Genomic DNA, 27,285 nt, shown 5'->3' with positions numbered 1-27,285 from the left:
AATAGAAAAAAACAACAAAGGTAAAAGCATCAAAATGGGAGTAAGCATTATGAGGGTGACAATGAAAAGTAAAAATACATGTCCAAGAATAATCAAGAACAGCTCAAAGCACCAGTTCTACAACCTACATGGTAGGTGACCTTGGGCCATGAATACCACCTACATCCCTTCTCTCTCTTCCTCTGTTCCTTTCTCCCTTGATGGTTTTCTACCTAAAATGCCAATTTCTGGGCATAATCTCTTCAGCTCTAGAAATGAAGCCCTGCAAATACCATCTTTAATCCTCCTGCAAGGTTTGATTCCTTTGGAAAACAGAAAATGCCAGGGCTTAGTTAAGAGAAAGCTCCGCATGAGCTCCCCCACAGGCAGGCAGGACCATTAGGCCACCCCAAGGAGAGCTTTTTTTATTTCTTTTCTACAAAATATGTGAAAATAGCCACAGGATTTAGTTTTAGATACAGTTCCTTTGGTGAGCTGATTTAATTAAATTTTCTGGGAGAAGCAAGATGATTATTTTCAAACTTGTTGGCACCAGATGTCTTGTGAATCTCAGAACAATAAATTCCAGTGGTTGAGGATGAGGAAGATGGATTTCTAAGGTCCTTCTCAGCTCTAACATTGTATGTTCTAAAGGCTCTAGCAGCTCTGATATTTTAGGACACTTTAACCTTGGATCTGGCTCTGCCTCTTTCCTTTTATCCTCCAAAGTAGCCCTGTACATCTAGATCCAGGCTTTTCTAGAATAACCAGAAGTTTAACAAAAATCATGAAGGATAGAAAAGATAATGTGATCTATCTCTTTTGGTATCCCCAGAACTAAATATAGTGCCTGACACGTACTAAGTACTTAATAAATGCTCATTGACTTGACTTGACTAGTGATGTAGCCAGCCTTTCTTTAGTGGAAGGTAGTGAATTCCCCATTCTTAGGTGTATTAGAGACTATTATCCTTTATCAGGGATAACAGAGGAAATCCTGTCCATTTCCTGGTTGAGTGACATTTTCCTTCCTCTTTGGAGTCCCCTTTAGCTCCCATTCCCTATTACTCTGTGGGTGGGAGTTATGGTGGAATCCTCAGCAGGATCTGTTCCCTCTAAAGAGGAAGGTGACAATTCATTATTTCCTACACATCTTATGTCCTTTTCACATAAGTTGACTGTAGCAGGTCCACCCAATGCTAGAGACCTTCCTTGACATGACCAGGACACCGAGATAATGCTTGCCAGTGAGACAAGTTCCAGTCCTTGGACACAAGGAAAAGCTTCCTAACAGTAAGTGTAGAGGGCAGGAACTCTGGAAAAGTATACTTGAAACAAGGATACTTACAACAAGGTGTTAACTCAGTGTGATTGATGAGATGATGGTTCTCTAGTTCACATTCCCCAATCAGCAGCATGCAGGTTGTTTCTAATGTTTTGTCATTAACAAAAGAAAATTGGCTGTGGATAGCCTGCTACCCCTGATTTTTTTTTCCATACTTTAATAAACTCCTTAGGGAATACTAAATGTATGTGATATAATGCATGGTGATGTAATGGTTCTCTACATATTCAGTAGGCTGTAATGATATAATCACACCAAGATATCCTCCACTAAGATCAAGGACTCGGGCTGATCCTGAGGACCACCAGAAAGCTAGCCCGGACATTACAGTAACTGTTATCCAAAAAGTTAATGGAAAGGATTTTCCTTTTATTGAAACTGTTCAAGGGAACATTAGGTGAATACATGACAGGAATGAAATAAAGGGGATTCTGACATATATAGGAGCTGGATTCAATGACCTCAGATTTCCCTCTTAGTTCTGGGATTATGTGATGGAAATGGTGCTTCCATTCACCAGCACTGCTACTTCTGGGACATCAGAAAGCCAGACACAAGCCTTTAGAGCTGCTGTCAGCAGCCTAGGGGAAGGCTGCTCGTGCCCTCATGATCACAGGGGTTAAAGAGACGATCCGATGTCCCAGGCAATCAGGTATCCCATAAGGACTGAGTTTGAATTCAAGATCAGAGGGCCACATTCTTTAAGAGGTAAGCTCACATTTATTGGGGATAAAACATAAGTAGATTCCCAGGTTTTAGACTATGTCATGACTTCTCACTCACAGATCCCTGTTACTTGAAGGGTAAAACACTTATGCAAAGACCGTATTGGCTGAAACACAAACCACTCTGGAGGAGCACCAGCTTCAAGGACTCCTAACTCCCAACCGCAATCTTGGTCTCCTCGGGGATCTCATTCTTCTTGTGTTTGGAAAACAAGCTGTAGAGCACCCTCAGAATAGCTTTGGTGTCTCCATTGGTGATATCTGTGGACAGAAGAGGGAGGTGCACATTTCTATGTTTGTTCGTTCATTCGGTAAACCTTGATTAAATATCTATTGTTTGTCGGGTGGTAAGCAGAATCCTACTGGGGATCAATCACTTCAGGCTCCTCACAGCCCAGTAAGGAAGGCAAGGCATAGACCACAGCACGGAGGAGAGCCTTAGACTTGGAAGTTTGAAGCCCTGGCTTGTAACTGAATCTCTATGACCCCCCCAGCCTCAGTTTCCTTCTCTGTAATTAGAGATCTAAAAAATCCTTTTACTGGGTATTTACCAGTGTCAGAACAATGTGAAATCACCAATTAAAAACCAAAAGGAAATTTAGAGGGGATCTGATCCAAACCCTTTTTTTTTTTTTAACAGATGAAGGCAGTGAGGTTCTCAGAGAGGGAAGCACTTGTGCCAGATGAGACTGCACAGGGCAAAACTGGGGTCTAACGATTGGGGTCTGGGAGCTTTGGAACATAATATGGAATAGGAGGATGGTATATTATTACAAAAATCCTCCAGGGCCAGGCAGAGGAAGTGGAACCTTATAGAAGTCCTTGTTGAGCAGAGCAGGGGCATGAGTGGATCTAGGATAAGAAAAAGGATGGTGGAAGGGATAGGAAGGAGGGAGTGGAAGGGAGGGAAAGGTGGAGCGGCTGTTGCAACAGGCCAGACAGGTGATGATGATGGGTTCCAGGGCAATGTCCATGGGCATCTAGTGGTATCTTGGGGGTGACATGGACAGGATTTGGGGATGCAGCATCACATGATATAATCGCTAGATATTTTAGGTGGCTGTTTCTGGGGCTCTTCCCAATCAAAACCGGCCTCCTCTAGGCAGTCTGTGATTGGAACTGACCCCCACCTTGATCCTTAAAGATCAAGTCTGAGATTTCTGACAAACTGAGGCAGTCAGCCACGGCAAATACTATTGCCTTCATCCCCTCGAGAAGGAAACTGAGGGTGAGACATAGGATATATCTGCTTAAGCTCACAGGTAATGCTGTACTGACTCCCAGCTGGGACACGGTTCCAGGCTTTCTGACTATCATCTAGTTTCTTTATATGCTGCGTGTCTTGCACAGAGCCTGACACATGGTAAGTGCTTAATAAATGTTTGTTGATTGACATTAGTCATCCAGACAGATGCACAGGCAGCAGCTGAGTCAGAAGCGTGGGCTTTCTGGCTCCCGGGAGCCTGCTTTCTGGCCAGCCAGGAAGGCCAGGCGTTTCTAGCTACCAAGGCCAAAGCAATTGACCCCATCTCAGGAACATTTTCCCAGGCTCCCACAGACCTTCGGGGTTGACCGGGTAATGAAGGAGGTCTCCTTCCTTCAGCAAGTCCATGGCCAGGTTAACATTATGCAGCTGGAAAGAGAAAAGGCCATGGATGAGAAGAGAAAGAGCAGAATCTGTCCTCACTAGGGAAAGGTATGGAGATTATCCAAGATGGGGAGGGAGAAGGAAGAAGCACCGAAACTCAGGTGAAATCCTAAGACAGCTCCTGTCTTTGCTGTCTTGCAAGGGAGTCAAGAATGAGTTGTGGGCTCAGGGTGTCAGGGGGCCTTGCCACATACTGACAGTGTAATCTCGAACAAGTCACTGTTCTGAGCTTCAGTCTAGAACTTTGAAAAGAGGGAGGCCCACTAACTGAAATTTAAGACCCCTCCTCAGTCTGATCTTCCACATGTTCTAAGGCCCTTCCAGCTTTGACATCCCCTGTTCTAAGCCCAACCCTGGAAACAGAGAGGGTACAGGGACAAAAATCCCATTTATTTCTAGGAGTCTAATATTCGATGTCTTTGATATCACCTCCGGTTCTTAGGCTCCTCCCCAGATCTGATATTCCCTGTTCTATAATCCATGTTCTAACACCATATGTTCCAAGGTCCCTTCCAGGCTTTTTTTTTTATAATTCTCTTTCTAAGCTTCTAGTAGAGTTATCCTATCTCTCAAGGACCCTGACAGGCTTTGACAAAAGGAAAACCATCTAATTATCTTGCAAATGTATTTGCAGCCATTGCCTGGGGAAAGAACAGTTCCTCAGATTGTGAGCTCATCTAGTTCAGAAACCTCCTGCTTACACAATGGACAGGAAGCCCTGATGGGACTCTGGGTGATAAGGGACCCCATCCTGGAAGGGGAAGAGGAGATGAAAGCTCCACAAAGGTCAGTCCTTCAGGCTCAGTGTGTTGTCCCCCAGCTAAGGCTCCTTCCCTCCTTCAGCTTCATCATGGGGAAACTGGGGGCCATTCCTCCAGATCTACCCCTATAATCCCTTTCCCCAGTGAGCAAGCAACCAACCGATCTTCTCTTCCCATCCATCTCTCTCTGGGAAGGAGGAAACTGGAGCTAGAAAGCTGATGCTCAGAATGGCTTCGCCTCCCTCCTTCAAGCATCTGGGATTTCATCAGGAAGAGCAGCCCACATCTGTCTAGTATTTCTCAAGTGCCCTGCAGGGGAAGGGCCACTAGCTTCAGTTCTACTTGACAGAAAAGGACACTATGGGTCAGAACTCTCAAGTGACTTTATCAATCAGTCACTTAACAAGCATTTATTAAGCACCTGGCTGAGGGGAAAATTTTATTAAAGTTTATTGACTGTCTGCCTGCCTGCCAGGCCCTATGCCAGGTACTAGAATTGTCCAAGTTTCCAGTAGATTAAAAGAGCATGAGGGTAAAAGACTGTCTCACTTTTATTCTTGTGTCTTTGGCACCTGGTGCATTTTGGGGATTGAGAGAAACAACTCACCATTTCAGCCGGAGAACTGGGGGTCAGGAAAAAATCTTTCAAGTTCAAGAAATAGCCTTCAAGCTGCCCGATCAACAAAATTAGAATAACTCCATCTGCAAACTGCGAAAGAAGTCACAGTGAGCTGGTTGGTGATTGTGTGGCTGAGAAATGGATTGCGTTCAATCCAATAAGCACTGATTAAGCACCTACTGTAGGCTAGGCATTTAGCAAAATGTGACCTGAGTTTTAAAGAAATCTAAGGCTTCTATGAGAGGATTGCCTGTGCACAGGAGGAGGTAGAAGACAATGTCCTGTATAGGGATGAGGAAGTAGGCTACAAGTTTTACTTGTGGCTCTGCAGATGAAAAAATATTCAAATATTCCAACAACCAAATGCATTTTCCAGGAGGGAATGAGCTGCCTTCTCACTGGAAGTCTTCAAGGAAACAAAGTACTTCTCAGAGATGCCGACAGAATGGATCTCTGAGGTCCCTTAGAGCTCTTGTATCTTATTGCCCTGCCGTGATTCCAGTGCGTCTGGGAGTGCCCGGAAAGGGGACAAAAATCCCATTTATTTCTAGGAGTCTAATATTCGATGTCTTTGATATCACCTTTGTCTGGGGAGGGAGGGCTCTATGTGTGTATGAGTGTGTGTGTGCTCCCTCTGGTATAAATCTAAATGCTTCCACATCACTAGAGTGGAAAGAACATGGAGCCAGGCCCTGTGGATTGTGGCTAGACAGTCAACCTCCAAGTCAAGACAATGGTCCTGCCTCTGACACATACTGATTGTGGAAGTCGATTTAATCTCTCAGTGTCCCTGGCAACTCTGGACACTTAGAGCATAAAGAAGTCTTGCTTGGGGCAGTTGGCTTGAATAAAGAAAGCTTCCTCATGGGGAATTCCCCGAGAAATAAAAAATCTAATTTTTTTAAAGAAGAAAGGAAAAGGAGCAGCTAGGTGGTACAGTGGTTAGAGCACCAGTCCTGCCAATCAGGAGGACCTGAGTTCAAATCTGGTCTTAGATATTTAACACTTCCTAGCTGTGTGATCCTAGGCAAGTCATTTAGCCCCAATTGCCTCAGGAAAAAAAAAAGGAAGGAAGGAAGGAAGGAAGGAAGGAAGGAAGGAAGGAAGGAAGGAAGGAAGGAAGGAAGGAAGGAAGGAAGGAAGGAAGGAAGGAAGGAAGGAAGGAAAAAAAGGAAGGAGGGAAAGATGGAGGAAGGAAAAATATGGATTTATGGTTTAAGTACCAGCACTGTAATTGTGTATATTTAGACCTATTTTTCTATGATTTGCTATTTTAGTGATCATGAGAAAGTCACTTAATCTTCCTATCTCAATTTCTCATCTGTAAAATAGGTAGTCAGACTAGATGACTTTTTAGGTTACTCATAGTAGGGGTTTGCTGATAAAGGTCTAACAACCAGGTCTCCAGAAGAAAAACTGTCCAGGATATACTTCTAAGTTCAATCTGCATTGTTAATACTCTCTCCATTGCTTTCTTAAAGTCTAGACAATCGACAAAACAATAAACCAAGTCCTGATTCGCTGATTTGATGATTTGCAAGGTTTAAATGCTCACACTGAAAAACTTAACAATCAGCTTTCTCAGTTGAAATGGATTCTAGTACATCTCTTCTCCTACTTCTAGATCTATGTTCCTATGATCCTGAGTCATTCTCTTTTTCAGTGCCTCAGTTTCTTGTTCCATAAAAATGAGGGGTTAGGATTGGGTAGCTTCAAGGTTGCCTTCCACTTAAAGGAGCTTTTTCAGCCTCTGTGGGACCCGATAACTTCTAGATTCCTTTAGAAGGGCCTTTGAGAACCCAGTCACCTTCACACCAGTCATCAAATAGGGCCATCGTGAGGATTCCATGAATCCCTGCCTGTGTATGGAGAGAAAGCCGTACGTGATGTCAACCGCAACCTACATTAATATAATCCCACGGAGAAGCCTCAGGGGTATCAAGGAGGAAATCAGCTCTCTGAGGCAAGTCATCACTCAAGTTCCATAATGGAATTTCCTCAGATGACTTTTGGATGCCTGCTATTTGTCTTGGGCTAAGAGTTTCCCAGCAGATACTGAAGAGTGACACCGTAGCCCTGCTTTGTATGTCATCCCTCCCATTCGTCCGTCTTCAAATGTTTTCTCCTCCTTCTCCAGACCTGATCCTTCTACAGGGGTCACCCAGCAGGTCAGAAATAGCAGAGATCCAGGAGCAAAAAACCCACGAATAATAAAGATATATAGAGAGAAACAGACCCACAGTCTGTTAATAACAGTCAGGCAGAGTCTGAATGTTGATAAGACACAAGGAGAAATGAAAGATTTTCCCTGGGACTAGCACATAGTAGGTGCTTCAATGTTTATGAAATGAATGAATAAAATTCCTTGATCCCATCATTCCTTTAAGCTATCATCTCATGTCTCTCCTCTCTTTCCCTGTGAAGCTATTAAGAAGAACTGTCTCTTCTCACTGCTTCCTGTATCATTTATCGTAATGATCAAAAATCTTCAGGGCTCCCTGTTACTTCTAGTACAGAAATACAATCTCAATTGAGGAAGAAACATCCTCCAGATTCTGGCTCCAAGCTCTCATTCCCATGCTCCTTTTATCTTGTCCACTCTCATGCCAAATTAGATTATTACCTCTCATCTGACTGCAACATTGCGTCTTTCACCTTGGAGCAATCGGCATCTTCATGACTGGAACAACAAATCTCCCTATTTCATTCTTTGTAGCTCAGCTCAGATGCTGTCTCTTCTATGAAACCTCCCCTGAACTCCCCGACACAATGTGATCTCTTAATTGTTTCTAAAGCATTTTCCCTCGGTCTCTCTTTGTTCTTTGCGTCATACTCATTTGTCTATTTGTCATATTTGGGGAATACACAACTCATTGATAATTCCCAGTGATGAAACTCCTTTTGCCCACATTGAATAGTACTTTTTGCTCAACTCGTGTCCATAAAGAGCTGTCTGAGGCACTGAGAGATTAAATGATTTATTGATGGGTCCAGAGTGGGACTTGAACCAAGAATGCCTATCTTCCCAACTCTCTCTCCTCTAGCCCATGATACCTCTCCATGTCATATACCCACAAATAGATTAAAGTCAGAGACTAGGTCTTATTTCATTTTTATATCTCCAGTACCATGCATAGCGCTCTATCATGTGTATACAATTAACAGACTGTTGAATCTCACCCTAACCACCTATCTTCAACCCCACAAGGGTTTGTTGAAAGGAAAAAAGAAATTGTCTCTAACATGAGAAGGACATCACAACTTAATAGGGAAGGATTTGTCAACATGAATTCTTTCTGCCTACTTCAAGCTAAAGGTATATCCCAACCACTACCCAACTAATCATAAGAGCAGAAAATCTGTTTTTTTAAAATAAATATCCAAAGGAAAAGTGAGGGGCTTGGTAGCCAGCCTCCCTGGATGAACCCAGGTACTATTCGGGGAGTCCCTACCTGGGTATCAATATTTTTCACAGACAACCCCAAACGCTCCATATTCTTGTTGACAAACTTCATGATTGCCTGTGAGAAAGAGGGAAAAAAAATAGAACTGAGCATCCCAGAACAACCTGCAATGGCTGCTGTGTGTTGGCTTTCAACAGAACTGGGGTCTCATTTACCTCTTTGACAGCATTCACTTTCTCTGGGGCCAGTTTAAATAATTCATCAAAGATGTCGACTTCTGCAGAAACATATTCAATAAAAGCTTCATTAGGATTCTATTACCTGCGAGATGAAGAAAGGCTGAGCCAGAAAGGGCTGTCATTACAGGGCTTCCCTTCTCTGGAGGCTAGAGACTAAAATCAGAGCCCAGGTCTCTTACTCTCAGTCCCTTGCCATTTCTAACACAATACATTGCCAAAAAGACGGATGGACAGGCAGGGAGGCAGACAAACAGACAGGACACTGGAGAGGTACATGCGAGACGATGAGACTAGCGCATGTATTCCCCCTATAAAAGGACTCTTAAAGTTCCTGAGGGCAGAAACTAATTTTTTTTTCATTTTCGTATCTTCGGTATCCAAATCAGACCTATAGCTTTATGAAGGTTCAGGAAAAGGTCTATGACATTTTTTTTTCAGAATAGAGACTTTCCAATACAGAAAGTCCCTTTATGAAAGTGTTTCATCCACTGACACTGACCTGAGGCACTGACAGTAAAAGTGACTTGGTAAGTAGATGTCAAAGGCCAGACGTGAAGCCAGATTTTCCTGGCTCTTAAGTGACTATTATCTGTGACCTGCTTCCCCTCCCCAAGAACATAAGAGATGTTTGATAAATGTTTGTGGGGCAAAACGGAATTGAACACAAGGAAAGATCATTCATCATGTATGTCTCTAGCAACAACTGAGTAATAGGAAGAGATTTCCCCTTTTTCACCTGGAGGGAAAGACTTACTTGACTGCTGATCTGAATCCGTGCTAAAGACAAAAAAAAAAAAAAAGAAAAAGAAAAAAGTGGTTAAGCAGCCATCTGCAGTTAACATCCGTCCTCCCCCCGCGGCCCCACTTAAGCACAGCGGGAGGCTGGGCAGCGCAAAGCAGCTCAAGCAGAGCTTCCCGAGTCAGCAGCTCCTCCGCAGAGGTTTGCAGGAGTCAGCGAAGCTGACGGGGCTCCGGCCATCCCAGAGGCTTTACCTGGACCGTCCGTCACCCGCACCTCCGGACAAGCTGCAGGGCATATATGCTCACACCCACAGAAGCACATGCGATGGCGGGTTTAGGAGAAGCGGATGACCTTCTGCAAAAGGGGTATAAACCCTAACTCTGGACATAATCCCCTGAACTATCTTACAGCCCACACAGAAAACAAGGGGCTTTTATGACCCAGAGAGAAAGAAGCATAAGATGATCATGATTATTCATTACGGCATCGCTGAGAGGGAAGTGATTTCTTGCCATGTTTCGCTCAGCATTCTGCTTTTCCTATGGAAATCCCTAATTCTCACTTTACCAATAATGGCCGTTTGTCAGGTAATAATTAATTACAGGTGAGCAGAAGTTCTACCAGTGACTAGCTGCGTGAACCTGTATACATAGATATGTATACAGGATGATTGTTTCCTCAATTGTGAAATGGGGGTGATTTTTTCTTGCCAATATGGAACAAATCATGGGCATCCCTTTTGTGCAGAAGGACGGACAAGAGGCTTGTTCAGGCCTGCTGTCACACTCAGAATGAAAGCCACAGCATTCCCCCATAGAGTGCTTCAGTCAGCAAAGAAAGGGAATTTATTGGATCAATAGGATGCTTGAGGGAAGGGACTTGGTAAATTAACTCTTCAGCACATATAAGCTTTTTAATATCACATTTTCAAATATCTTTCTCTTCAGCGTTTCAATCAAAGAACCAAAGAATATCAGAAATGAGATTTAGAAGACAAAGTATCAGAGCTGGGAGAATCCTTAAAACAAGGAATGGTAAAATTGGGAGGGAGCTTAGAACAGGAAATTTCAGGACTTGAAAGAAGCTCAGGACAGAGAATATCAGCATTGGGAAGAGTCTTAGAAAAAGGGAAGTATCAGTACTGGGAGGATGCTTAGAACAGGGAATTTAAGGACTGGGAGGAACTTAGAACAGGGAATGTCAGAATTAGGAGCCTCCTCACTTTTCAAGCCAGAAGTCTTTCTCCTATCACCACCACCCAATTGAACCAGTTCTCTTCAAGATCACTAATGTTCCTTTTATTGCTCAGGCCAATGGCCTCATCAACTTCTCCCCAACACTTGTCATTATTGACCAGCCCCTTTCCTGGCTGCTTTCTCCTCTGTTCTTCTTGCCGGGGCTTTGACATTTCCTTCTCAGTCCCCTTTGCTAGATCCCCATCCATGTCCCAGTCAGGGCCTCCTCCCCTTTTTGCTTACTTGGAATCGGTGATCTGCTCCACAGATTTCACGGTCTTTAAGCCATTCTTGGTGCTCTAACAAGCAAGGAAGGAAGGAGAAGATGAATGCCCAGAGATTTATTCAGGAAGAGAGTATCAAAGGCCCTTGGTCACCACAAGTATCCAGTTACCTCAGTTGTTACTACTTCCACTTGGACATTTGCAGGGAGGACCAGGTCCGGCTGGAAGTGCTTGGCCATGGCCACCAGAAGATGGAGAGTGGCCAACAAGTCCTTATTGAAGATGCCTGTTGAAATCAAACAGAATTAAATTAAGCACGAGGCAGGGAAGGCAGTAGTCTATATGAAGAAGAACTGGAAGGTGGGGAGGGGGGAAAGAAAAGCTAGGAGGTTTAATAGCCCACAGGCTCAGCATGAGTCAATGGAATAGCAGGGCTTCTATAAAAGCCTTAGGTTGCACTAAGAGAGAGTGTCTCTGGTGATAAGTCCCCCTGCACTATGTCCTGGGAAACGCACTCGCGAAGGATTTAGACCAAGGGTGGGCAGAAGGGGGAGTCAGTCTCTCAAAGTCACACAGTGAGTGTCCGAACTGGAATCTGGACCCATATGAGACCCCTCCACAGCAGAGCCATCACTAGAAGTTGTGGTGTCCGGGGCAGCACAAACTACACTTGAGGCATGAAATGTCCCATTGAATCACTTTATTAAACAAGGGCCAGTCCCACTGACCGAGGGAGAAGGATCAGGATGCAGGGCAAAGGAGGATAAAGACTCATGTCTTCTCTGTCCCTTAGAGGAAGGCACTTTGTGAAAATGTTTCAGAAATAGGAACTTTGCAGAATCTGGCCTCTGATCTATAATGATAATATGATACTAGATAAATCACCTCAACCTTTTATCAACTCTGGCAACTCTAAGTCTATGAGATATAGGGAAAAAAAGGAATGAGGAAATTATTAATTATAATTATTAATGAGGAAAATTAGGAATTCTCACCACCAATGAAATCACAAGTCTAATTTAAAAATAAAAAGGGAACTTTGTTCTTACTTGGGGATCTTTTCTACTTTCTCCAGTTCTAGGCTAGGTTCTAGACAGGGACTTGGCTTCAGAAGTACCACCTGATTTTATAAACAAGTTCTGACCAGAGGCTTTGCTGTAGGCAAAGAGTCAGACAGAGATAAATGATACCTACTCTCCATATTCCATTTGGCTGAGTTCTCCTCCAGCTGCAAACACTGGTGCAGTGCCTCCAGTACAATAGTGAGCTTCCTCTTCTGGTTGCTAGCCGTCAAAGCGATCTCTTCAACCTCCAATGTGATAGAGGCGAGCTTCTCTGAAGGTGTCAGAGAAAAAAGGAAAACAAGAACTAAGTCAGGGTACAACCAATGGGACAGTGAAGGTCTCAGGTATAGGGAACTTAAGTGCTTCACTTTTCTTTCAGTCTCAGAAACAGCCTCAAAGTCAGACATAGAAAGGAGCTTAGGACCTGGTCTGTCACTGCTGGGGAAGGCCTTAGAACAGGGAATATCAGGGATGGTAAGTATCTTAGAAAATGAAATGTCAGAGATAAAAGGGCCTTAAAACAGTGAAGGTCAGAGCTGGGAAGGGCCTTAGAACAGAGAATATCAGGGCTGGTTATTCTTAGAACTTGGAATGTCAGAGCTTAAAGCAGCTTAGAACCTTGAATTTCAGCACTGGGAGGGGCCTTATAACAGGGACTATCAGGACTACTAAGTATCTTAGAAAATGAAATATTCAAGCTAAAAGAGTCTAAAACAGAGAAGGTCAGAGCTGGAAGGGGCCTTAGAACCTAAAATGTCAGAGCTAGAAGGAACTTAGAGCCTTGAATCTCAGCACTGGGAAGGGCCTTAGAACAGGGACTATCAGGACTAGTAAGTATCTTAGAAAATGACATATTCCAGCTAAAAGAGTCTAAAACAGAGAAGGTCAGAGCTGGAAGGGGCCTTAGAACCTAAAATGTCAGAGCTAGAAGGAACTTAGAGCCTTGAATCTCAGCACTGGGAAGGGCCTTAGAACAGGGACTATCAGGACTAGTAAGTATCTTAGAAAATGACATATTCCAACTAAAAGAGTCTAAAACAGAGAAGGTCAGAGCTAGGAGGGGCCTTAGAACCTGGAATGCCAGTGCTGGGAACAGAACAGAGAATTTGTCAGGATTGGGCTAGGCTTCAGAACACAAAACAATCTGACTGAATACCTTTCCTGGAATATGTCAAAATCTCTGATCCTTCATTTGCTCAAAACAGGTATGAGTAATTCTTGTGTAAATCATTCCAGCCTAACAAGATAGTGAGTTCCCCCTTCCTGGAAGTATTCAAGGAGAGGTTAGATAACGATTTGTTGAATGAGTTACAGAGGCCTTTCCTCAAAGGTTGACCTCTTGGCTCTGGCCCGTCCCTCCAGCTCTGACTTCTTGTGATTCTGCTTTTGCTTCTCCTGCCCCAAAGCTGTCTAGAAACCAACACAGATAGTGCCATCTCAGCACAACCTGGTGCTCATTCCCTTCAGCTGCCCCGTCCACCTCGACACTGATGTCTCCTTAGAAAGCCTCCTACAATCTCAGACGCACACAGTAAATACACAGGTCATTTCTTGGCCATCAGGAAAGGACTATTGCATGGTAAAGGAGCCAGAACCCAAGCCCAGGCCCAGCTTCCAAGCCCAATTCCACTGCTAATTTACTGTGTGAGCTTGGATGAGTCCTGGGATTGGAGATTCACATTTTAGAGGGGACTTGGAGATCAAGTTCTTTCATTTTACAGAAAAAAACTGAGGCATGAGGCAGTGCTCTACAGAGTCAGAGTGCCTGGGTTAAGATTTCCCTTCCATGCTTACTGTTAGTGTGATTTGGGACCAGACATTTCCCTGAGCTTCATTTTTTCTGATTTACAAAATTGGAGAGATGGAGATAGTCTCAGGAATCCTCCCTCACACTCATTCGAGGATCCTTTGAGCACATAGAAAGGATGGGACCGACCCAATATTACATGACCAGGAAAGAACAGATTAATGGTTTGAATCCCAGGCTTGAGGTCAAATTTTTCATTCATCCCACTGCATCATGCTGACTCCCTATGGATCATCTCCTTTCTGAACCTCTCTTTCCTCATCTGTAAAGGGGAGGCTGGACACAATCATCTCTGATATTCCTTCCAGCTCTACCAAGCCATGAACTAAGGCTTTCTCTCATCAGCATCTTACGCAGGAGATGATGCAGAACAAGGCCATCAAACAGGTCTTCCTCCAGGTTTTGGACCACTATGTGTTCCCGAAAAAGGGTGCTATTGATCCACTCCATCAATACCTGTCGCACAAACAAGACAGAATTAACTGAGTTTTAATGAGAGAAGGGACTCGAGAGATTATCCAGTTCTCCCCCAGGGGAAGTATGACCCCAACTCCAGGGACATCCGTAGGATGCCCTCCGGAGGGCCCATCCCCTTCCCCAGAGCCTACCCCAAGCATCTCACTAATAATGCCCTTTCCCGGTTGGTAGAGGGCCACACCAATGGGACATTCTGCATGCAATTTAAGGACTCGTGGGCTTTGTCACCTTCCCTAGATCTTGACCATTAGGACTGTCTCTTGCAAAGACATGAAGGTGAGTAATGGAGTGAGAATTTTAGAAAAAGGCAAATAGGTCATCTTGGCAAGAGCTCAGCACTCATGAGTAATATCACACGAAAGGAAGTCATATATATAAGGAAATGTGACACAAGGTAATAAAAATGAACACTCAAATGAATATTAATAATGAGAACTCTCATTTGCACTTTATAGCACCATTGCCCTCAGAGACAACTTTCCATCTACTCTTATTTACATGTCCTTCCTTCATTAGAATACATGCTCCTTGTGGGAAGAGATCATTTATTTCCTTTTTCTTTGCATCTATAGTATTGAGAATGGTGCCTGATACAGAGGAAGTACTTAATAAATACTTACTGACTGACTGATTAATGACAGCCCTGGGAGGTTGGGAAGGTAAATAGTCTTATCATCTTTTTAGGTCCAACAAATTTCCCATGATCACACAACCCGTAAGTGTCAGGGCTGTGATTTAAATTCAGTTCATTTGACTCCATGTCAAATATTCTTTAATAACACTGTACTTCTGTTGAAAAATGGGATAATTGTACCCCGCCACCACAGATGGAGAAACATCAAGGGACTACAGCCACACTCCAGGAAAATAAAAAAAGCTTGAACTTTATTTTACATCATTATTAGAAGAAATTCCAAAATGGCGGACCTGATGGGAAATAAAGTTGCTTGTGTAGTGACCCCAAATTCATTTTCCTTCTAAAGGAAGCTCAAATCCCAGCAAAACTATGAATCTAAGGGACTACATAGAAAAGTAGAATTCATTTGAAAGTCAGGACAATGAGTAAGCACTTAGGAAGTTCCTACTATGTGCTAACCACTGGAAAGAATTGCACAACTTGTTTATAAGGTATTAAGAGTCCTTGAGATTTTTCTTCATTTTCCATGATGATAAAATAAAAGCTGTCTCATACCTAATATTTTTTCACATGAAAACTTTGAAGAATTTATTTTCATTTTTTTGTTTTTTTTTCTAATTATCTTATATTTATCTTCTGTTACATTTCAAATTTTGAGTTGTCTCCCTCTTTCCCTCCCAACCCTGCATTAGAGAAGGCTACTTTGAATATTTATGCAGATTCTGGAGACTCCTTTGCCCATATATGTGACAACCTAAACATAAGCTGTTTTCTGAGGTTTCCCAGAAGCACCAGTGGATAGGGTGAATGAGAAAAAGAAAGTGATTTGGGGGAGACTAACCCTAAGATTGAATGGATAGATATAAGCTCAGAGACTCTGGTTCTGGACCATGGGAGAAATATAAATAAGAAAAGGTCCCTTTCAGCTGGGACTTTCTAGAGGACATAGAAGGAAGCTGGGTTTGGAAGAAAAGATGGATAATTAATAAACAGAGAGGAAAAAGGGGCTCCATTCCGTGCATTCAGCTTCAGTCAAACTGCCTTGTCCCTCTGAGGGCTGCAACTAGGGGAAGCTTTGTGGACTCCAGTATAAAGAAAAGGAAAAGAGAAATTGGTCCAAGAAATAAGGCACAACAGATTCTGAATCTGAAACTCACGCCTGCATCTCGCTACTTCAGCAAATCTGACCGCGGGGAAGAATTCATTCGTTCTGCCATGACTCATCTCCAGCTGCCCAGAATGCTTCTCGCCCTGCTAATCATTTTCATCTTTGCAAGGAGAGGCAATGCTACAGATGGGGGGAAAGCAACAGCGAGAGAGCCTTCAGCTCCAAGTAAGAGGGGTGGGGTGGAATTTCATCCCACTTAGAGCTACCTGAGACAGAAACAGGTTGCCTTGGACAGGGAGTGAGTTCCCCATCTCTAGAAGTGATCAAACACAGGCAAGATGGTGGATCAAGGATGCTAAAGAGGGTCGTTGTGCTTTTTCCAGGAGATGGACGAGAATTACTTTTAGTTCTGAGAAACTGTGGTTCTATGAAATTTCTATTTCTGCCTATCTTGGCCTGTGAAAGAACAGTTAGTCCTTTTCCCCATGGAGGAAGTCAATTGAGTCTCATTTAATTCAGCAAATATTTACTAAATATCTATTACGTGCTAAACACTGGGGATACAAGAGCAAGAACAAAACAATCCTTGCCCTCAAGTAGCTTACATTTTATTGGGGGAAACAGCACATTCACTGTTATGCATATAAACTTGAACAAGTTTAACATGTGTGGGACTGCCTGCATTTAAGGAAAGGGGAAAAGTTGGAACAGAAGTTTTTGCAAAGGTCAGTGTTGAAAAATCACCCATGCATATGTCTTGTAAATAAAAAGCTATAATTTTAAAAAAAAAATTAAGCCTAGAAGAATTACCAGGTTGGGCAGCTTCCAGTGCTGTTCTCTGAGTTATTCTTTTGTCCACCCTTCCTCCTACTCCACTCCCCTAGTCCCAAAGTTCCCAAGCAGCTTTTCAAATACTCCCTAGTAGAGAAATAACCAGTGAAAGAGTAGATCCCAATATACCAAGGCACCTGTCATCTCATTGATTTAAATGTTTTCTCCAAAGAAGCATATCGTTACCCATTTGTGCCCACACATCCTTGATGACTCTTGTCCATAAATTCACCACCAATAAATATGTATTAAATACTTAATGTACCAGGCATTGTGTTAAGCACTGGGGACACAAAAAGATGCAAAAGGGAGTTCACTGCCCTCAAGAAACTCACAGTTTAAAGGGAAAGACAACATGTAAACAAATATGTACAATTGGACTATATGCAGAATAAATAAGAAAAACAGGAGGAAGTTCTAGAATTGAGAGATGTTAGGAAAAGCTTGAGGGCTGCTAGATTGGTAATGGTTAGAGCACCAGGAGACCTAAATTCAAATTTGACCTCAGACACTTCTTAGCTATGTGACCCCAGGCAAGTCGCATAACCCAGTCTCAGTTTCCTCATATGTAAAAGGAAATAGAAAATCACTCTTTGCCAAGAAAACTTCAAATCAGGTCAGAAAGAGTTGGACACAATTAAACAACCACAAGAATGAAAGATGGTTTAAAAATTAAATTAAATCAAATTTTAATTAAAAAATTAAATTGAAAATTAAAAATGGGATTTTAGTTGAGTTAAAGGAACCAAAAAGTCAAGGCTTAAAGACATAAAAGAATTTAGGAAGCAGAGATGAAGAGAGAAAGCATTCCAGACGTGGTGGACAGTGAGAAAAATGCCCAGAGTTGAGAGGTGGAGGTTCGAGGACTTGAATCAGCCAAGAGACAGTGTCAGTGCATTGGAGAGTATGTTTTGGGGAGTGAGGTGTAAGGACACTGGGAAGGGAGAAGGGGGCTAGGTTATGGAGAGCTTTGAATGCCAAACAAAATTTTATATTTGATCCTGGAGGTGTCACCACAGTCTACTGATCATAGTCAATCCAAACTCATTCTGCTCGATTATTGGACCAGCTCATTGTCTACCAGCATCATCTGAGATATGGATATTGATGGGCCATTTCTATGAGTGTCCATCTCATAGTCTGACATCTTCACCCACTTGGCTATTCCTGTGTGGATGGAGAATTAACACAAGTTCTTTTGATTGGCTATGGGTCTCCATTAGGAGGCTCTACAGAAACAAACAGAGAGAAAGAACTGTGCTCAGTGAGTTCCTGATTTATTAAAGGACATTAAGACATGAAACAGGGAGACCAACACTCATCGAAGGTATTCTCCAGTCTCCGGGAGTCATGGGGGGGATCCCTTGTCCATGTTTGGGTCACCCAGACATTGATCTGATTCCATGAGCCCCTGAATCATCATAAAGAGGTTTGGAAATTGGAAAGCCCAGACTTCAATAGAAGTGTTGGTGGTCCAGTGGATAGAGTAAAAGACTTCAGAATCAGGAAGACCTGATATCTACTATCTATCTACTTATATACCAGCTGAGTGATACAGGAGAAGGCATTTAACTTCTCATAAGCTCAACTTCCCCATCTGTAAAATGGGGATAATAATAGCCCTGGGTTTTTGTGAGAATCAAATGATTTAACCATTGTAGAATGCTTTGTAAACTTTTAAATGCTATATAAAGCATTAGGATTGACCTGAGGGACCTGGATTTGATTCTAACTTTGGACAAGCTCAGGGCAAGCCCCTTACTCTTCCTGAGCTTCAGTTTCTTAATCTGCAAAATGGAAATAATATCTCTGGCACCTGCTGCCTAGGACATGTGAGGATCAAAGGAGATAATGGAGAGAAAGTGTTTGGCAAATCTAGAAGCTTGTTGGATTGATGGTTTATTGTTACTGTTACTAGTGAGGGCAGAGAGGAACAATGTTCCTAAGAGGAACATTGAGAGCGAGTTGAGATCCTGTCCCAGTCAGGTAGTGTCCAGTATGTGACCTCAAGAAAAGGCCCTTCTTCTCTCTAGCCCTCAGTTGCTTCCTGTGTAATATTGAGAGCATTAGCTTAGGAGATATCTAAAGTCCCTCCCAGCCCTCACATCCCCCATTCTAAGCCCCCTCCCAGCCCTGACATCCCCTGTTCTAAGTTCCCTTTCGGTCCTGACATCCCCTGTTCTAAGTTCCCTTCCAGCCCTGACATCCCCCGTTCTAAAAGCCCTCCCAGATCTATGATTCTTGGATATACAAGGATTTAAAAACCTCATTGAAAGGACAGTGGGGGTGGACATTCAGTGGTAGCCATGGGTCCCCATCATGTGGGTGCCAGAATTCAAATCCAAGTCTCCTGAGGCTCAGTTCTGTGCCTTTCCCATTCCCTGTGCCTGCCTCTTCCAAGTTCAGATTTCTGGACATAAACATCAGATAGAACAGGTCCAGATTCCGATGCTCAGCCAAAGCTTCCCTGATTACGACCTTGAAGCTTCCTTCCTCTTATCCGCTTTCCCCCATAAGGCTCTGTGGACAAATAAAACTAGTGAGGCTCTCAGCACCACTATAATCAGTCCGGCCCCATGAGAGCATGCTCAGGGTAAGGTCTAGGCCCAGCAGGAAACCTGCAATCAGCAGAAAGATCTTCTGATGAAATCAAAGCATTTCCAAAAACTGAAAGTCAAGTCATCTTGGTTGGGTACTATCTAATGACAGCATTCAGTGGCCCAGCAGGCATCCAGCATAGCCTGGCCAGCCTTGACCTTGGAAAAACAAGGGGTCTGGATCTGAAAACAAACCAATTCAGGCCTTGAGCTGTGTTAGAATTGCTGTCTGCTTCCAGTTATTCACAGAAACATTCAGAGAGCCGTAAAGTCATAGAATACCAGAGCACAATGCTTGGCACACAGTAGTCACTTAATAAATGCACATTGAATGACTTTACACATACGATCGATATTAAATTGTTTGCTTTCTCCAAGAAGGAGGAAGGTTGGAGGGAAGGAGAGAGAGAATTTGGAATTCAAAACTTTCAAAAATGAATATTTAAAAATATCCTTATAATTGGGAAAATTTACTTTTTAATAAATAAAATACTTTTTAAATAAAAGTAGTTTTTTAAAATAAAGAAAAAAGGCAACTGACTGACTAGGTGACTCTCTGAAGGAGAACTTTGGACTCATGGCTTTCCTATCTTATTTATCAGAGGAGGAAAGACACAGAAAGCTTCCTCAAAGCCGCATAGGAAATTAATGTCAACTTCAGGCCTAGAATCCAGCTGGAAAGATCATAAGATTTAGGGTTAGGGTTCTAAGGCTTTTCCCAGCTCTGATATCCCCTGTTCTAAGACCCCTCCAGCTCTGACTTGCCTTGTTCTAAGATCCCTCCAGCTCTGACTTCCCCTATTTTAAGGCTCCTCCCCGTTCTGCTATCCCCTTTTCTTAGATCCCTTCCAGCTCTGCCATCCCCTGTTCTCAGGCCCCTCCCAGTCTTCCCAGTTCCATAAGTCTGGGATGTACTAGGATTTGGAGACCTCATAAAGGGACGATTCAGTAAAAAAAAAACCTTAAGAAACTCCAGTGGTAGCTACATGTCACGGGGAAGCCTGGAAAGAGCTCAAAGATCAATCCGTTCAGCTCTTTCATTTGACAGGCAAAAAAATTGAGCCCCAGTGAATTTAACTGGTTTGGTTAATTAGTGTCAGAGACGTGATTTGAATCTAGATCCTAGACCTTAAATATCCATCCTACTTTCTACTGCCCTACAAAACTTACTTGCTTCCCAATCTAGGGAGTTTTCCAAGACACTTCAGCCCATCTCAAGAGAACTTCACTTAATTGTTTGATCAACAATTGAAATATTTACTTTCTTTCTGAAGGAGAGGATAGAAGCAGCTCTTAAGCCTAAGACACACAATTATCTCCATCCCACTTATCCCTAGGGAAAAGAGGGGTCGGAGAAATCACAACTCAAGAATCCCCCCAGCTCACAATTCTCCAGAAGTCGGCTACTTTTGAGGGGCTCTCAGAACTGTCACCATCTCATTGGGAGCCGTTGGGAAATGGAAAAACGCTCATAGACCCACTCTACAGATGAAGAAACTGACCCCCAAAGATGGGAACGCACACAGCTAGCAGATAGTAGAGCTAGGTGATGGTAGTCAAAAAGGAGAGGGATGAGCTCTGCTCGGAGAGTGAGAAGTAGTGAGGGCAGCCCTGAATTAGGAACCAGAAGACCCGGCTTCAAGTTTCAGCCCTATCACTTCCTAGTCCTGTAGCCTTCCTCGTCTATAAAATGGGGAAATGATATCTGTCCTACTTACAAAGCAGCTCAAGGATACATGGACAGAATCTCCTAAGGTACCTTCTAGGCTGGCTTTGTTTTACCAGGGTATTACCCTATTGGAGCTAGGCTAGTGTTTCCTTAAACCACCCTGGAGGCTTAATTGGCTCAGGACACTAATGGTTCTCAAAGTATGGTCTAGAGAATCCTGGAGATCTCTGAAACCCTTTTAAAGGGTCTACAAATTCAAAAATAGTTTTTATTTCCAAAATGGTAAATGTCTATAAATATAGCCCAGATAAACAAAAATGCTCTGGAGAGATCCTCAATAATTTTTAATAGGATAAAGATACTGAAAACAAAAGTTTGAGAACCACTGTTAGGCCAATGGCCTAAGTGCCTACCTAAGAAGGGTATGAGAAGATAGTCCCTTCTCGCTCAGATTTTTGGCTGGCAGACCATCATAGTTACCCAGAAGCAGGGAAATTACTCACTCAATGCTGCATCTTTGCTAAAGTAAGCATCCTTTTTTTCTAATTGGCAGAGGGCCTCATTTTATTCCAAAATTCAAAAGAAAATCTCTCGTTTATTCCAAAGATGAAGCAGAAATGTTTTTTCTCTATTTTCTTCCATCGTGGATTCCCCATCCCCTGCTCCCTTCCTGTGATCAAGACACTCAAGAAGTAGCCACCCTGTGGTCTGAAAGTTGCTCTCCAACTGCCTCCACACAAATTCGTATTTGATATTGGGGATGTAGAATATCCTTCCAGAGAGCTTTGGACTTTACTTCAAGAGCTTTCTTTTTTTTTTCCTGCATCTGAGACCTCGAGGATTATCCTACCATCCATCACCTTATCAAACTGTAGTTTTAGATGCTTAAAAAAACAACAGAATCTCTGCTTTATATTAGATAGTGAGTTCTCCATCATTAGAATATGCAAGGAGTATAGATGACTGCCTGTCGGAAATGTTACATGATGGGAATTTGAGGTTCCATGGCAGGTCGGTGAGAGGGATGTTTGAGGAGAGAATAAAAAGCAATCCGTCCTTTAAAACCTGAGACAAAATTTACCTTCTCCATGGAAACGTCCCCCAATTACTATAGCCCATACTTCTAGCTTTGTTTATAAGCCTAGCCCTGGTGAGGGAAAAGCAAATTAAAGGAAATGCATTTTACCTTTTGTAGCTCTTCGAATTTTGAGTTCTTTCGAGAATCAGGCTGTAAATATTTCTTTTTTTCTCCTGTAAATAAAAATATGCATTATATGTGACAGTTCTGGGGCCATTGACCTTGGGGAAGCCCCTTAATTCCTCGGGAGTACAGCTGTGTCTGGTTTTTATTGATAAACTGAAAGGGCTGGGTTGTAAATGATGGAAAACATCAAGAGAACTTGGGTCATCAAGATTGTACCATTGTCCAAACTCTTCCTGGGCACTACTTGCCCCTGGCTCCTCAATCAGCTCTTCAGAGAAAAGGGTCTGGAGGCTGAAAGGTAGCTCAAGAGTCAATGCAGAATAGGGCAGCGATGAAGGGCTCCCCCTTCCCAGACCTTTGGCGCCATGTTTGTCTAGAGCTGGCCTTGGGATCCCAAGACCAGAGCCCAGTTTACCACCGGTGTGACTTTGGACAAATCCCCTCCGTGACTGTTTCCTCGTGTGGAAAGCGAGAAGGTGGGACCAGACTGACCAGGAAGCATTTATCGGACATGGACTATGTTCTACAGTTCTAGGTACTCGAGAGGCCACCCCAAAACAGAAAGCATCTTGATCTTCCAAGAGTTTATATAACACAGAAGATGACAAGTTCTGATATAAGTAGATGCAGAATAAATGCAAATCAGCATAAAGCAGTTTGGGAGTTTGGGAGGGAGGGGGGACCCAGCAGTTGGGGGGAACAGGCTTTAGGAAGAAAAGGCATCAAAACTGGGACCCCCGGCCCCAAACTCCCCAGTGTGGCCACTCAGACTAAACTGTTATGGGGAAATGCTTAACAAAACAAAAGTGCCTTAAGGTATAAATGATGTTAACCTGAGGTTTTCAGGTCAACATTCAGCCCCAGGTCCCTTCCTACACTGGTACAAGGAAGGAAAGGGAGGAGGTCATGAGGAGAAATGGCAGCCAGTGCTGATGGGCGATGACAGAAGGAAGGCCATGGGCAAGGAACTCAGAGGCCATTTGGGGGCAACCCCTAAAGTCATGGTCAGGGTCATTTACCCCAAGGCAGCCAGGTGTAATGGGGTGGGCAGCCGGACTCAGCATCAGGAAAGCTGGGATTCAAGTCTGCTCCGGACACCTCTGTAGGAGAAGTCACAGAGAAGGGGCTGTCCTGCCTTGGAGAAGGGGCTTCCTCATCTGGGAGGGCCCTACACTAGGAAACCACAGATCCAGGCTCTGCTCCCTATCCCCTCTGCTGGGCTGGAGGCTTCTCTGTGTCCCAAGCAGGCCAGCCAATAAGCTCCTGTCATATCTCGCTTGGAAGGCGGAGGAAGTGACGTAGGAACTGCCCTTCTGAACCACACTCTGGCCAACGAGGAAATGAACTGTTGCTCAAGAAGAGACAGTTCTGGGGAGGAAGTGAGACTGGCTGAGGGTGTGTGAAAGGGGGAGGGAAAGTTGGGCAGGCCCAGCAGGGGAAATCAGGTGAAAATGGCTGCAAATAATGTGGCCTTTTATGGATCATGAAGCTCTCCCTGTACCCCTCAAGGCAGGGACTACAAGTAGAGATTAGAAAACCGAGGCTTAAAAAGGCTAGTGGATGTTGGGCTAGTGGTCCAGGTTAATGGATGTAGGGTCAGACTCAAGTATTCTGCTCTGCATTTTGTGTTCTATCCACTTTATTAAGTAAGGAAAGAGGGGGATCACTGTGAAGAGACAAGGGTTTATCAAGAAAATTCACATCAGACTGTCCTGTATTCTATGGGACTTTCCAGCTCTGACCATCCCAGCTCTGACATCCCCTGTTCTAATCTCTCTCCCAGCTCTGAAATTCTGTTCTAAGTTCCTTTCCAGCTCTGATCTCCCCTCCAGCTCTGACATCCTCTGTTCTAAGCTCCTTCCCCACTCTGACATCCCCTGTTCTAATCTCCCTCCCAGCTCTGAAATTCTCTGTTCTAAGTTCCCTTCCAGCTCTGATCTCCCCTCCAGCTCTGACATCCCCTGTTCTAATCTCTCTCCCAGCTCTGAAATTCTCTGTTCTAAGTTCCCTTCCAGCTCTGATCTCCCCTCCAGCTCTGACATTCCCTGTTCTAAGCTCCCTCCCAGCTCTGACATCCCCTGTTCTAAGCTCCTTCCCAGCTCTCCTATCTCCCAGTTTTCTGTTCTTTGGTCCATTGATCTCCCTGCAGAGTTAGGCTTTCTCTCCCATTAATGCGTGGACTTTGTTGCCTAGGAGAGGAAGCAGGAACTTGCTGTTTGATAAGAATTTTTAGTGAAGGCAAAAATCAATGAGACTTAAGGGACTTTTCCTTTAAGAAAACTTTGTTTAATTCTAATTTTGTGCTGATTAAAGCGCATTTAAAGGATTAGCTCACTCTTGCTTTGCCTCTTCAGCTGCCTGTGGAAACTCAATTACAGACAAGAGATTTGGGCTTGATTAAAACTTAGAGAAAGGCTGGGGAATGTGAGCGAGTTTCAGGGGTTCGGGGAGTGGGGCTTAGCCAGCTGTGATCACAGAAATCCGCAGCTGGAAGGAGCCTCCCAGGTCTACTGGGCCAAGCTCTGCCCTTCACAGATGAACTGACTGAGGCTAGCAAAGGGAAAGGGGGTGCCTCGGGTCAGAAAGGAAGTGGAGGCAGAGCTGGGATGAGAAGTCCCATCTTCTCCTGACTCCCAAGCTCTCCCCAAAGCTTACACTGTGTTGTGTGTGTGTGTGTGAGCGTGCGTGTGTGTGTGTGTGTGTGTGTGTGTGCATGATCCTTCCTACCAAGATCTTAGAAGGACCAGGTTACAGTGTGATGATCTGAACCCCAACTTCTGAACTGATATTTGACTCTGTCCATAGCTGAGCCCTTTCTCCAGCATCTTGAACAAGTAGCCCTCCCAAGCCCTATTTCAAAGGCTTCCAAGGAGCAGGGAGCTGGAGACAGAGAGCCTGCTCCCTCCCAAAACAATACTCTGTTTTTCTGTCTGTTTCTCTGTCTTTGTCTCTGCCTCTCTGTGTCACGCTATTTCTCTGCCTATCTCTATCTCTGTCTTTGTCTCTATCTCGTCTCTCTGTCTGTCTCTCAATCTCTATTTCTTTGTCTGTATCTCTTTCTGTCTCTCTGTCTCTTTGTCTGTCTCCCTTTCTCTCTCTGTCTCTGTCTCTGTCTTTCTCTGTCTCTCTCTCTCTCTGTGTCTCTCTCTGTCTCTCTGTCTCTGTCTCTCTCTCTCTCTTTCTCTCTCTGTCTCTCTCTCTTTCTCTCTTTCTCTGTCTCTTCTCTCTCTCTCCCCCTCTGTCTCTATCTTTCTGTCTCTCTCTCTCTCCCCCTCTCTGTTTCTGTCTGTCTCTGTCTCTTTCTGTCTCTCTCTGTCTCTCTCTCTCTCTCTGTTTCTCTCTCTCTCTCTCTCTCTCTCTCTCTCTCTCTCTCTCTCTCTCTCTCTCTCTCTCTCTCTCTCTCTCTCTCCTTCAGAGAGTTGAAGACAAGGAGACCTGGGGCTACACATCTCCCACTTCTGTCTAGAGGAGAGTCTCTCCCTAGAACATGGCTTGAAAAGAGATGAAAACCAAAGTGTTTTCATTTGGAGAAGGCCAGAGGACAGCAGCATCCTGGACTCTCAACACCTCAAAGCCAGAAGGGGCCTGGGCAGCCGTCCAAGCCAGTGTCTCCATCATTAAACCACACTTGACATGGAATCTTCCACCCTCTGCTGAGCCACTCCTATGAGGGCAGGTTCACTATCAGTCAATCAATAGGTATTTATTAAGCATGCGGGTGCCAGGCACTGTGCTAAGCCCCGGAGATACAAAGGAGATACAAAAGGAGATACAAAGAAAGAGAAAAAAGCACCGGCCCTCAAGAAGCTTACATGGTCCAAAACATTCTCCAAACAGCCTCCAAAGTAATTTTCCCCAAGCGCAGATCTGACCACGGCACTCCCTTACTCTATAAATTCCAGTGTCTTCCTATTACCTCTGGGAAGAAATTTGAACACTTCTGCTCGGCTTTTCCAGCTCTTCCCAATATGGCCCCGTTCTGTCTCTCCACACTCACATCATACTCCTTTGGAGCCTCTAAGGCAGTGGTTCTCAAACTTTTGTTCTCAGTCTCTTCATGTTGTTAAAAAACTATCGAGGATCTGTTTGTTCTCATGGGTTCTATTTATAGCTATTTACTATATTAGAAACAAAAAATAATTTCGAATTTGTAGACCCTCTGAAAGGCTTTCAGAGACTCCAACAATTCTTTGGACTACTCTTTGCGGCCCACCGCTCTAAGGTCTGGCCAAACAGACTTCGTCTCTGTTTTTCACATGGGACGTTCCATCTCCAGCCTCCATTCTTCTGCACTGACAGTCCCCCATATTGGGATTGCCCTCCCTCCTCACTTCTAGCTTTTCCTACAAGATGCAAGTTGGACAAGATCTCTCCTCACCCTGCCTCAACTTCTAGTATTGTTCCACTCAAACTACCTGGAAAAGGTCTGAAAATCAAATTTTTATTGATTTTTTTTTTTTTTGGCTGAGGCAATTGGGGTTGACTTGCCCAGGGTCACTTGGCTAGGAAGTGTTAAGTGTCCGAAACCAGATTTGAACTTTCAGATCCTCCTGACTTCAGGGCTGGTGCTCTATCCATTGCACCATCTAGCTCCCTCTGGTATTGATTTTGAATTGATTCTCCTTAATTTCTGGACTCATCAAGAATTTCTATTATATGAAAAGTTTGTATTAAAATCACTAAAATGATTCTCCAGGGAGATGAATGAGCAATACAAAATGGGTATTAGATAAAAAAAAAGGCCAGAAATCACTGAGAGGTGACTTGGGAGGTGGGAGAGCAACTATCCATGACCAGGAAAGTTAGAGAGAAAAAAGGAAGTCTTTTTATAATGCTCACTGTGTGTCAGGCATTAGACCAAATATGATCTCATTGGAGCTTCATGATAACCCTGGTCAGTAAGTGATCTTATTATCCCCATTTTACAGTCAGGGAAACTGAGGTTAAGTGTTAGAGTCACATAGTCAGAG

General features: G+C 43.7%; 1 protein-coding gene across 1 annotated transcript in view; it reads right to left on the bottom strand.

Annotated features, from left to right (window-relative positions):
* Nucleotides 1–2,021: 2,021 nt before the first annotated feature.
* PARVG (parvin gamma) overlaps nt 2,022–27,285 on the bottom strand; it is a 30,110-nt gene continuing 4,846 nt past the window's right edge. Inside the window, exons 3-13 of the mRNA XM_051962335.1 lie at nt 22,298–22,362; nt 14,146–14,248; nt 12,116–12,256; nt 11,092–11,207; nt 10,941–10,996; nt 9,475–9,497; nt 8,697–8,758; nt 8,530–8,598; nt 5,066–5,167; nt 3,610–3,682; nt 2,022–2,310 (exon numbers count right to left, since the gene is read on the bottom strand). Coding sequence (XP_051818295.1) covers nt 2,201–2,310; nt 3,610–3,682; nt 5,066–5,167; nt 8,530–8,598; nt 8,697–8,758; nt 9,475–9,497; nt 10,941–10,996; nt 11,092–11,207; nt 12,116–12,256; nt 14,146–14,248; nt 22,298–22,362 — 920 coding nt within the window. The 3' untranslated portion in view covers nt 2,022–2,200. The remainder of the gene's footprint in view (nt 2,311–3,609; nt 3,683–5,065; nt 5,168–8,529; nt 8,599–8,696; nt 8,759–9,474; nt 9,498–10,940; nt 10,997–11,091; nt 11,208–12,115; nt 12,257–14,145; nt 14,249–22,297; nt 22,363–27,285) is intronic.

The sequence above is a fragment of the Antechinus flavipes genome, chromosome 5 (assembly GCF_016432865.1).
Source record: "Antechinus flavipes isolate AdamAnt ecotype Samford, QLD, Australia chromosome 5, AdamAnt_v2, whole genome shotgun sequence".
Classification (NCBI taxonomy): domain Eukaryota; kingdom Metazoa; phylum Chordata; class Mammalia; order Dasyuromorphia; family Dasyuridae; genus Antechinus; species Antechinus flavipes.
Note: the sequence above shows the minus strand (reverse complement) of the source record. Positions and strands in the feature narration are given on the sequence as shown.